Source organism: Phodopus roborovskii, unplaced genomic scaffold (genome assembly GCF_943737965.1).
Source record: "Phodopus roborovskii unplaced genomic scaffold, PHOROB, whole genome shotgun sequence".
NCBI lineage: Eukaryota > Metazoa > Chordata > Mammalia > Rodentia > Cricetidae > Phodopus > Phodopus roborovskii.
The window spans coordinates 3,423,673-3,436,166 of NW_026125537.1; the positions used below are offsets into that span (position 1 = coordinate 3,423,673).

At 40.0% G+C, this 12,494-nt stretch overlaps 1 protein-coding gene across 1 annotated transcript in view; it reads left to right on the forward strand.

The window, feature by feature from the left end:
* Positions 1-12,494, forward strand: part of Erc2 (ELKS/RAB6-interacting/CAST family member 2) — an 877,816-nt gene that overhangs the window by 538,968 nt on the left and 326,354 nt on the right. Inside the window, exon 16 of the mRNA XM_051176767.1 lies at positions 3,478-3,638. Coding sequence (XP_051032724.1) covers positions 3,478-3,638 — 161 coding nt within the window. The remainder of the gene's footprint in view (positions 1-3,477; positions 3,639-12,494) is intronic.

Below are 12,494 nucleotides of genomic sequence, written 5' to 3' on the forward strand. Positions count from 1 at the left end.
CTAAAATAGAACTGCTGGAGTTGGTTATGAGTGGGGAGTTAGAGAAAGGAGAAGAAAGAGGCACGATTGCAAAACGGTCAAGTGTTGGGTCCATATGGTAGGTGTGCTAGGGAGTGGCAAGTTGTGAGTTGGAACAGGTAATGTAATGATTTGGGTTAGGCAGGTGTTACATAGACCAAGAGTTGGTTTTAGGGTCTCATCAATTTAAAGTGCTATTATTAGAACATCCATATGGAAGTGACCACAGGAAGTTAAATATGTATGGAAGATGCTGAGTGGGCAGGAGGACCTACAGATGGAAGAGACTTCTGATGAGCACTAAGAGCTGTGAATCTCGGCCCACCCCCAGTGTCTGTGCCAGAGATGGAGAGGTTATGCTCAGAATCATGGGGCAGATGGCTGAGGAAGATTTGCAAAAGAAATACAAAAATAGTCTCTTGAGTGTTGTGGGGGAACTTGGGCTGTTACTCAGAATGGGGTGATTTGTAACCAACAGAAACTCACTTTTCACTATTTCGTAGACTGGGGCACTTGAGACCACAGTGCCAGATTGGTCTAGTTCAGGAGAGGGCTGACTTCCTGCATGGTATAGTGCTGAATTCTTTCTATGCCCTTACATGGTAGAAGAAGAAACAAGTTCCCTTGTGCTTGTTTTATCAAAGGTTAATCACAAATTAGGATTCTACTCTCATGACCCAGTCCTTTCCCCCAAACCCTATTGCCTAATGCCATGGCCTTGGGATTTAGGATTTTAGCATATGAGTTCTGGGATGGGCACAAACCTCAGATAATAACACCAAGGAATGTGTAATATTAAGGAAAATAGAGATGCTATAGCACTGCTATTTCCAAAGTTATTTAATGACAAAGGAAAGTACACATGAAAACCATATTTCCATGTGTGCATACTAATATATAAAATCTCTGATTTGTGTAGAGGTAGACAATTACAACAAAGTATTGTAATATTTATTTCCATATGATGGGATTTGGGGGTATATTAAGTAAATATAATTCTATTAATTATAAAGGAAAAGAAAGCTTATGTTTTCATATCTGTAGCCTTCAGATTTTGTAGAGAGATAGAATACTGAAACCTGATCTAATGACTACTACCACAGAGAGGACACCTCTTGCTCCTCAGTGTTAATGTTTGGAGAGTAAAGAGAGCCATTCATAGAACTCTAAAACATTAAACCTAGTGTAAACCATGGGCAGGGCCTAGAAACGTTCTCTGAGAGAGCGATTGTTTGCAGGTGGCTGCAGGAATTGTGGATCGGAGGCCAGTGCCATAGCAGGCAGCACTTTCTGTCTAGGAACTCATAAATTGGGCTGGGGTTTGTCATAGCCTGAAGTACTATTTGAAAACTCTACTTGCAATGTGAGACACCAGTCTCACCTGATAATAGGACTGATGGATGTTGAAAACAATTGGCCTCGCCACCATTCCAACACTGGATTGTACCTCTCAAGTATCCAGGTTCTGCATGTAGCATTGCTGAAACAAACTGATACTGTCAACTATAACTGGTTAAAAGTTGTTTGGTTTGGATATTGTGAATCTAGCTGTGATTTGTCATGGGCCAAATGGTGGCAGGAGAGCTAGCACTTTGTAAACCTAGTTGAATTTGATATTTCTGGGCCTACAGATTCAAACAGTTCAGCTTCAACTAATAAGAGAGAATAAGAATCCCTGGAATCAATAGTCTATTTGAAGTAAAGAATATCTGTGACACAAAACGGGGTCTAGGGGACACAGGTTATCCCATGTGAAGAGTTGGGCACTTTCTCTTAATTGGTCTTTGGAATGATATACTGTGACAGTTTTTTAAAAGCTTTATTTCTATTAATTGAATATATACTGTGTGTGTGTGTGTGTGTGTGTGTGTGTGTGTACACATGAGTACAGGTACTGACAGAGACCAGAAGGTGGTGTATCTCCTGGAGCTGGAGTTAGAGGCAGTTGTGAGCTGCCTGAAGTGAGGTGTTGGAAACTGAACAAGGGTCCTCTGCAAGAGCAGTGTGTGTTCTTAACCACTTAGCCATCCTTCCAGCCAGTATTTTGAAATATTGCTATGTAATAATCACTATATAAAGAAATAGACTACTTTTGATATGTTGCATTTCAGAAGGGTTCCTAGTCATATTTAATAATCTTTATGAGAAACCAAAAAAGCTTAATTGCTTTTGCAATTTTATGCACTTAAATAGTAATACTAGTCTACAGTTAAACATACATGATTCTGTGAATTTTGTAGATTGTCTTTTCTATTCTGTACTTTTAAAAGGTTTTCATTTTAGTTTTGATTTACAAGCTCATTAAGTTTCCTCTTTTTATCGGGGCAAGATGGAGGGTATTCTGAACCTTAAAAAGCATGTGATTTACCTTGGACATGAACTTTAATGCTTCTTCTGAATGAAGTCCATGTAAAGCTGCAGAATTTGTGTAACAAGTCTTTATGAATTGGGACCTAACATGTCACTGACACATTGTGAAGGGTTTTCTGTTGACTTTAGTGATGGATGAGCCCATGGTGCCAAGTTCAGCTGGAAGGAGAGTCTTAGAAATCTACACATCAGCTCTGGAATCTAGAAATTTCCTGGACCATGACTTTTGAATCAGTAGGGTAGATGCAGCCTGCATCTGTATAGGGAATGACATGCTTCATGGAAGTCTCTGGAACATGACCTTAAACATCTATCCTCTTTGTTGTGTGTTGGCTTTAAAAGGCCCCAATGGTTTGGGGGAGGGTAAGGGCTTTTCTCAGAGCTCCTTGGTCCAATTGCGGGGGAGGGGTACCTGGCTGGAAATCCTAGATATTTGATAGTCTGGCATATTTCTATGGTGTATTAGCACCCTATAAAAGTTACATGTCATTTATTCCAAGTTTAGAACCCTCTCAAGCTTCAGGGGCAAACCAAACTTGAACCTTTTGCGGGTGGAATTCTGTTTACTTTTGGCCAAACCCTGCTTCCTGATTGTAAGTCAGGAAGTGAGGTGAGAAAGGCTCCTGAGCTCTGTGGACATCAAATGCCTCTGACCAAACAAGGTTTTGATAGGTTAAAACCTGAATGAATCTGAAACACTTGATTAACTTTCTGTCAAAGCACTCTTGGGTCTACACACAAAAGTGTATAGTGCCAGCCAAAGTGTGTTTGAGTCTTACTTTCTTCTGGCTGGGAGGAAGTACCTGAGATTATTAACCATAGGTTGAAAGTGGGTCAAGCAACCCCCTTCTAATAGATATGTTAAATAGTTTCTATGAAGATCATTGGCCAATCCAATTGAATAGACTTTGGGGAGTTAGGAAGATTTCATGAGTTTGAAAGCTTTGTTTCCCAACAGTGGCAGAGAACAAATGAGCTCCATTTGTATGTAGTTGTAGACAGCCCATTGTCCCTTTGTGTTTCTTGCCAGAACTCACCCCTTGGGTATGACTGAGGGAGAAATCACATATGCACCCATGTACCTTTCAGATAGAAGAGCTGATGAACGCCCTGGAGAAGACCAGACAGGAGCTGGATGCCACCAAAGCACGCCTTGCCTCGACCCAGCAATCACTGGCTGAAAAAGAAGCACACCTGGCCAACCTCCGACTGGAGAGGAGGAAACAGCTAGAGGAGATCTTGGAGATGAAGTGAGTACCCATCTTTGCTCCTCTAGTCTTTGCCACCCCCCTTTGATGATAGGAAAAGGGTAGGGGACCTGGAAGTGTGGAGAAGGAACCCGGAGAAAGTTCGTAATTTTTGAGGTATTACTTATTTTTTAAATTATAGCTTTGATTCCTCATTGTGCACATTTTTCAACATCTGTTACTTAAAAAATGTATACTGAGTGTTGGAGTATGTATGTCTGTGTTTTGTGGATGGCATCTGCACTCACATATCTGTTTGTTGCAAAGGTCTACAGTGGCGGAGAGACTGAGGCCATGTTCAGCACAACAGTAACTTGAGTGGTGCTTGTAGTCATTGGGAACTTTCCTGAGGAACTATGACTTTGCTAATTGTTATCCTTACTCCTTGTCAATGCCTGGCTAGTACTGGCTTTGTTTCAAAGAAACAGAACTCTGATTTGATAGATTAATAAAATATGGGTTGGACTCTCCTCCAACCTGGTTCAGGTGGAGGGAACAGGGTAGTTATGGAAGAGGTCATTGCTTTCGTTGCTCCTGTTAATAAAGTGGGGCTTGGCACTGGGAAGCAGTCTTTCCTGTGACCCCATGACATACCCACCTACACCTATCTAGCTCCTAGTTTGCTTTCCCAGTGAAAGATCACCATGGGGGACAATAGGAAGGAGAATTGTTAAATGATTTGAATAATAATTGCAATAGATTTGTTCCCAAAGAACTAGTGAGAAATAGCATTTCTATAAAGGTTAAATGAAACAATTAGTAAGATATAATTTAAATCCTACTTCCTCCCATAATAAGGGGAAACAGTCATAATTGTGGCTTCTTAAGCCAGTAACACAGACTTTGAAATTGGTGGCTAGGTATGGAAGAGTGACCTCATGGTGACCCAGCAAGTCTTACACATGGTTAACATTAAACAGAGAAAGCTTAGATCATGGAAAATATGGAATGAAATATTTTGAAGGGTTTAATAATGAGAATAAAACTTTTATGTCTCTTCAACTACCTCAGTTTCTCCAAGACCAAAGAACAAGTAAGTTTTTTTTCAACATATAAACTAGCATTCTGTCTAATAAAAAAAATGATATAATAAAAACAGATATTATTATACACTATTTAGAAGCCAGGGAACCAAGACTCCTGGAGATTCAAATAATTTGCTTATGGCCACCTGGCCAAGATTAGAGGGAAGCCTTCCATTTCAAGCTCCCTTTCTACTCTCTCATTCTCCCATGGAGCTCTGTGTGCATTTTACCAGGTCTGGAACCTTTGTCTGCCTGAGTCACTGTAGAAATCCTGTTGCTGTTAGCAGAGCTCGACATATAGCAGGTGCTCTCTGGCGATTTGGCAAATGACTAGATGAGATAGTGAAACCACACAATATATTGAATCCACTGGCCATGAACATGCCCCATGTCTGTCTCCTCATGTGCTGTTGTGTGTGCAAGCGGCTTGTTTGTGTTCTTTGTTCTTCACAGTGTCCCATGTTACTTCTAATCTCCAGGAATACACTATGCTGCCATGAGCCTTTTGATGCTTGTTTGTGAAAGGTGCATGTGCTTTCATAATTTCTAGAAAAGGACTACTAATAGACTATACTAGTTTAGGAATCATCAGATCTTGGGTATAATCCTAGTACTTCTACCTGGTAACTGTAGCAGGGACTTGTTCTTAACCTTGCTGACCCCACAGCTTCCCTGTCTAGCAATGTGCAAGGCTTTTTTGGCAGAGGGCATGGCAAACAGAAAATGAAGTGTGTTTATAAAGGTTCTGTTGGCCAGTGAACATGATGTCATGTTTTAGGTGCTTTGTGAGGAGTACCATTTATCTAAAATGGGATTTATTTTTCTAAAGCATATAAGCCATTTCCATGTGTATGTTTTCCCACTTAATTTCACGATTTCAGATAGCACCTAGCTAAGGCCTCTTTGGTGAACTGCCACATTATTTCTTATGTGTTTAATCTGCTGCCGTTGCAAAAGAAAGACAGGATTCTTCTGTTAATTCTGTTGCTCAAAGAAACAAAGTCCTACTTCATTAAGTCTAATATGAACCCAATTCATTATTTAGCTCACCCAGAAGACCCTGGTAGGAAGAGAGTCACCAGGCAGTGCTAGAGGGAATAAGGGTGGGACCCAGAGTTAAGAAAAAGGCACACTTTCTAGATCACTTTCTGGTTGCCTCAGTTTTTCTCTTCATTAAAATGGACGAAGTAATGCCTGCCCTGACTGCTTCATGGAAGTGTGCTAAGGTCAGGGAAAAAAAAGTACTGGACTAAGATTAATATAATAGAACATATGAGAAAGTGCTTTGAAATCTAGCATGGGTATTTTAAAACTGAGAGGTATGTCTGTTAAATTCATTGCAAAATCAAATGGTATGAAGCTTTAGAATTGGAAGGTGACTGGATCCACTCTCCCAACTTGTATAAGCAGACTCCTGTGCACATAATTGCCAATGAAGAATTCACCAGGCCCTGAGAAACACCATTCTTGTTAGAGACCATGGCCTCATAAGGTAGCAGGTCTTATTCCATGGATGTGCAGGGGCTTATGTGTCCTCACATTGAATTGGAATGTCTTTTCATAACTCTTCCCATTTGTCTTGTTTTTGTTGTTGTTGTTATGCTTTTCTTACACAAAATTGGCCTGAACATCAGCCATAAAAGAGACAGCCTTTTAAGTATTTGCTATGTAATATTGTTCATTTTAGAGAGAGGAAAAAAAAACAGGAATCACAGAGAAGCGACATGAAACATTTATAACCCATGGCCTTAACATACAGAGTCACTGGGGCATTTTTGTGTATACCTCTACAAATGTGCCTTATTTTGTTTTTCAAGAAAATTAGATTGTCCTTGTATATCTTATAAATTCCACTTCTTTTGCTTTCTGGATGTGAATATTTTCTATGTCACAAACATAAAATCATGCTATTTTATATTACTTAATGTATTAACATATAGGTTTGTTGTATAATTTTGGTTTCAATGTTTTGCTAATATAAGACAAGCTTTGATAAGAATCTTGCTCTTTGCTTTTATTTTGTTTTTGGTATTATAGATTGACATGAAGCTGTAAACAACAGGAACTGTACAGATAGGTTTAAGTCATCTCGACCATTTAGGTATTGGTAGTAGCTTTCAGATTAGCATTGCTACAGACTGGCAACCTCACAAAGATTTATCTAGCTTTATTTGTATTGGTTTGTTGTGTGTTCTGCAATGATCTCATATGTATGCATTTGTACATCTGCCAATGCAGTCATGGTACATGCCTCTTCTACCACCACAAGGGTCTGTGGGCCTGCCTTTGGCAGCCATTTACTTTTGGCTATTTCACGTTTTGTAGAGGTGTGAGTGGGGGGGGGGGGCTGGGAGAGATCATCTTGAGACCCATGTCACACTGACCTGTTTTCTGCTTTTCTGCTGCCATTCTTCTTCACTGGGCAGAGTGTTCTCTAATTTTGATCTAAATCAGAATTAGAAGGAGACAGTGACTGCTTCTTCTAGCTGAATGTTTTCTCATGATGTAACTTTGCACACAGATTTCCTTTTAAGACTGGGTGTTGGGAACAAATAAGCATTTGTGGAATCAAAGGGTGAAATAGTTTTTTAAAAAAAGTCATAGTTTCTGGCTGAGCCTCTACAGCAAGGTAGGTGCTAACCTGGTGGGAACAGGAAATCCCCCCATACCTTGTCAAACTTACATTCTTAGTAAAACGAGTGCAAGAAATTAATGAATAAAGCAGTTTATTATGTAACCCTTGAAGAGGTTTGGCATATCACTTACAAAGCCATTTCCAAATATAAGGACCTTCTTGGTTATTTGGGATACAAAGCAACAGGAAACAATTTGTACCTTCCCATTTTCTGTGACAGTGTAGGAACTGAAGGTAAGTTCATTAGAAGGGAGAGTCTCTGAATTTATTTTTATGTTATCTTTTCCCTCTAACTCTCCTTTAGTTTGATTTTTGTTGGTTTCTATCCTAACTTCTGGCCATCATTCTCATACTGAATAAAAATTGATAGTTCATAGCCATGTATTTCCATCAAAGGAGACAATATTTACCTTTCCCTCTGTATAAGAATATTGCTCTACTTAAAAAAAAAAATCTAAAAGCTTTTGCTAAGACGTTTTCTGATGTTTCATATTTTTTTGTTACATTTGCTCCTGTTTAAAAAGGCTTTTGTTAAAAGGTTACTAAGATTTTTCTAAGTTTAGCTTTAAATACTGTGCAATTGCCTTACATTCCAGTAACCAAGCTTGGTTATTTAATTGGTGGCAGGTGAATTTGATATCTGTAGCTAAAAGGAATGAGAACTGTGGGACACTGATCTGCTTGTACATTTACTCAGACAGGTTAACCTGTCTTAGCAATTTCACAGGCAGACAGGCAGCTGGTATTTTTCATTTGGCATAAAATGCTAACTCACAAAAGTGCTTTAATAACAACTTAACAGTCCCATAATTTGAAGTATGTCTTTTAGATTTTTGCTGGTGATTTCCTATACCTGTGTAAATGTTTTATGTAACCTCAGCATTTTAACTCATCTGATGGTTTTCGTGGAGTCCATCTTCATTTCCTGGGCATTGTTAGATTTTAGACATCTCCTCCAGACAGTCTTGCAAGTCTTTGTATACACTGAGTTGTTTTAGTCCATTCCCGTGGGGTAAAGCTACGACATCATCTTGTTGGCCCCTTTGATCTGGGATCCTTTCTGAGAGGGCCACTCATTAGGTAAGTGCCCTTCAAAGCAGAGGCAACGTACAGAATATGATAAAATCAATTTATTCTTTACTCCATGCCATCATGAGAAAAGACAAATCACATTTTTTCAGGGAGGAATTCTAAGTGCCTGGCAATTTGCACAGGATAAATGGAGTCTGCAAGAGGAGTTCTGAAGGCAGCCTTTACTTAAAATTGATAAACTAGGTTGTAAGGGGGTTCTACTATTTCCCAGAGGCATTTTGAGGGTTGAATGGGACCCTCGTGTATGAAAAGTAATTTCAAGCTTGTAAGTGTGCACTATTCTGCCATTAATTCATTTATGACACTTAAAACATAGTAATCCTACCTTCAAATTATGATTTAATTATATTCAGTAAAGAATTTCCTTTTAAACTGCAATGTTGTTTCTTTAAGCAATAAATTATTGATTAAAAACTTAGAGTACAGTTTCAAATAAATTAAGGATTGTGATCACATGTCCTGAAATGTCCTAGAATGTCTGCCCAGTTTTGAAAGGCATTTGTGTTAAATGGGATATTCAGAAAGTTTGTTGTAGCTACATAGTTACCCAAGGAGATTAAAGACAGTAAGCACAGGAAGGAATATATACATCTATCATGAAGACTGGCTTATTCAGAATGGATTTTGGTTTGTGCTACAGGCAGTGACATAAGTACAGTTTGTTGCCATTCATGATTTCTGTTTCCTACTCTTAATTATGAAACTGGTAGTGTAATGCCCATAACTGAAGACAAAACACTTACAACATACAAAACTTATAGTGGGGAAATAAAATTTAACTGTAAAGAAAATAACCTTACAAGAGTGGAATGTTCTAGTTAGCATCCAACACAAGAACAGAAAACTCGGACAAGTAGCAACTTGTGTCTTGAAGCTTTGCAACTCTCAGCATTTGGCCACCACCTTACTGTGCTGAACTTCTGGCCTCATTTCCATGTTCCACCCAGCAGATGGGAGGAAAAGGAATGGAACCTCCTGCCACTGACATCTGAGGCAGTTAACAGCTCATTCAAAAAATAGTTGCTGAGCATCTGCATTGTTTAAGTGCTATTCTGAATGCTGGGCACTCTTTTTAAGTGTTATTTTAAGGTATGGAAAAGACACTAGACAAGGATCCTATTCATAGACCTAATATTCTACATGATCTGATGTGGGGAGGAGTGGCTCACTAGCCAGTTTTAAGTCACATAGTCACACACGTCTCTTACAGAAGCAGGAAGATGCATCCCTTATGTGGGTAGATCTATGAATAGCTAAGGCTGTGGAAGGCAAATCGACAAGGAAAGGAAAGTAGTATTGGGAACACTTAGAATTCTTTATGGAACAGAAAAGATAGACCAGCTGCTAACCCATAATACCACATTACAAGCATCTGTGCATGTTCACTTTAGATAGACTTTTCCTAACCCATACTATTTCTATCTTTATTTCTCTTTGTCTCTGTCTCTGTCTCTCTCTCTCTCATGTGTCTCGTGTGTGTGTGTGTGTGTGTGTGTGTGTGTGTGTGTGTGTGTGTGTGTGTCTAGGGACACAATGTGATGTCAAAGACTCCTTCAAGTATAATCCATATATTCATAAAATGACATGAAACATGGATCAATCAGGAATTGCCAGAATCTTCTTTTTCTTTTTTTCCTGTAATGAGCTCAAAATGCTTATTTGTCTCAATGCTGCTACTCATGTAGGGCAAGAGTAGACTTCCTCTGTATTTTATGAATTTTCTATTTTCCCATAATGCTCTTTAGATACAAAAATAAATGAAAAAAGCAGAAACAATGGCTAATAATAATACGTAGTGAAAAATACTGAAGTGGGTTGTTATATTACATATAGAATCAAGGGTCTTTCCCTCATTCCCACAATGAGGTATGCGCTATTTGATTAAAATGCCTTTGAAGACTCAAACAAATCAAGGCAGAAATACCATTCTGTGCTTCAGGTAGTGAGGTTAAACTCAGAGAGGGATATTTATGTGATATTCCTGTTCTTATATGGTTACAAACACAGAGGCTTTGGGATCTGAACTCAAATACAAGCGTATTCAGTGCCATGTCATGTGACATTAACTACTGTATGCATAGTTTTCTAACCTAACAGTGGAGGGACCAGTGGGCCTCTCCATGCAAATGTCAGGAGAGCAGGGCAATAGGCTGGAGTGACTGGGAGTCAGGAGACAGGAAGGGAGTGAGCCAGAGGAACCCTTTAAAGTCAGCTCCTTATCTTAAAACAAAATAAGGGGCACCCTGTCTTTTGGCTGGAAACATGAAGTGTATATATAGTTTTAGTAGTGAAAAGTGTCAATCAAAAGGACCATTGGCCTGGTGGCTTTTAATGGAAATACAAACATTTTCTGAGTTAGAGTAGTGTAGGTTTCTAGCTTAAATAATCACAATCAGCAGTTAAATAATCCAAATGCTTGGGAATTGTAGAACTTAAGTAATTCCAAGCACTATACTTCATGTTATCTCTATCCTTTACAGCACTCTGTGGGGCTTAGGAAAGGTCACCCTTTTAAAAGGAGGAAAATACGTATGGGGTACTTCCAGTCTCTCCAAATAAAAGGCAAAGCAGAGAGGGGCATATGGCATTTTCTTCCAACCAAGAGCAGCATCATATTGGCAGAAGTCTGAGTAGTTTGGTTTAAAACTTGTAGGAGATGCTGCCAGCTATAACCCCTCAAAGTAAAAACAGGGCAAAGACAACACACAGAAACAAAGGGACAAGAAACACAGCTGTCATGGACATGAATAGGAGGGCCAGGCCAAAAACACTGGACCCATCTTCCCAACTATGAGGCACAGGTGTCGTGGACTTAGATAGCAGGGCTAGCCCCAGCCCACCAGACCATCTTTTTGTCTGTGAGCTGGGCTTTGGACTCAGATGACCTCATTGATATGCTGTGGGTCTCTGACACCGTTGCTTTCCATCTGTGATGATTCTGCCTCTCCAGAATATTTGACAAGGTCTGGAGACAGCTTTGGCTGTCACATGGAAGGAAGCTTCTACTAGTATCTTGTAGGTAGAGACTGGAAATTTCTTCTACAAGGCTTGGGATAGTCCCCAACCCAAGACACCCATGGTGCTGAGTTGAGAGTCCCACAAGTGTCCTCTTTGCTTAAAAGTTAGTGTTTCTCACAGCAGGGAAAAGGAAAAAGCTTTCCAGGGTCTGATCTCTGATTCAACTTGATCATACAGTCAAAGGGATGCACAGGGTTGCTCTACTCAGGATCATGATAGGTCCAGAACGTGTGGTAGCATGGAGGCTTGGGTAGATGAACTTGACCTCTTGGTATTGTAGAGCAGATTACTGTGTCACTAAGCCAAGCCTCGAGAGACTCCCTATGAGGTCTAAAGCCCAGATGGGATATGGAAGACCTGTTACTTTTTTGCCCACTGTTTCATAGATTGTGGTCTTGTCTAGCTCCAGGACTCTATTGTTCTTTAATTTGTGCTTGTCTTTAGGCTTCCATTTCTTCAACTATGGGTTAAGGTATGAAATTGGACAACTCAATACTTAGACCAACTCTATGACTGCTACAGCGCCCCAGCTCCCATCCACATTTGTTCCTCTCTTTCATTCAATATCTCTGAGCTGTCCTTCTGTTCTTTTCCCATGGCAACATTTTAGCCATGTTTGCTTGGAACAGAAGAAAACTGTGAACACCATAGGCTAGAATGTAAGTCAGAGGAGGGTTGGAGGGTGTCAAAAGGAGAGACTGCTGCCCACATAGATGTCCCTGGCCAGATATCAGGAAGGCCATAGCCCTAAGCATGTAGAGAATGAACATCAGTGTCCACATCCTTACTGGAAGGAGGCATCACAGAGGGCTTGGAGGAGAATGCTTTGAGAGCTCATGGCTTCTGGTTCATCAACTGTTGCTGAAATGAATGGCATGATGCGCGACATGTCATGACTCTGGGGCATGTGTCTGCCTTAGCTAGTCTCCTGTTCTCCTTTTCCCCTCAGTCTCCTCCCCCACCCCACCCTTCTCCATAGTCTTTGCTTCATCTCTCGCTACCCTGCCCTCTCCTTTACTCCTCTTGCCCAGCACTTCTCTGTGTGCTAGAGTTCAACAGCTTTTCTAAATTTCCCCAGCATGAAACTTG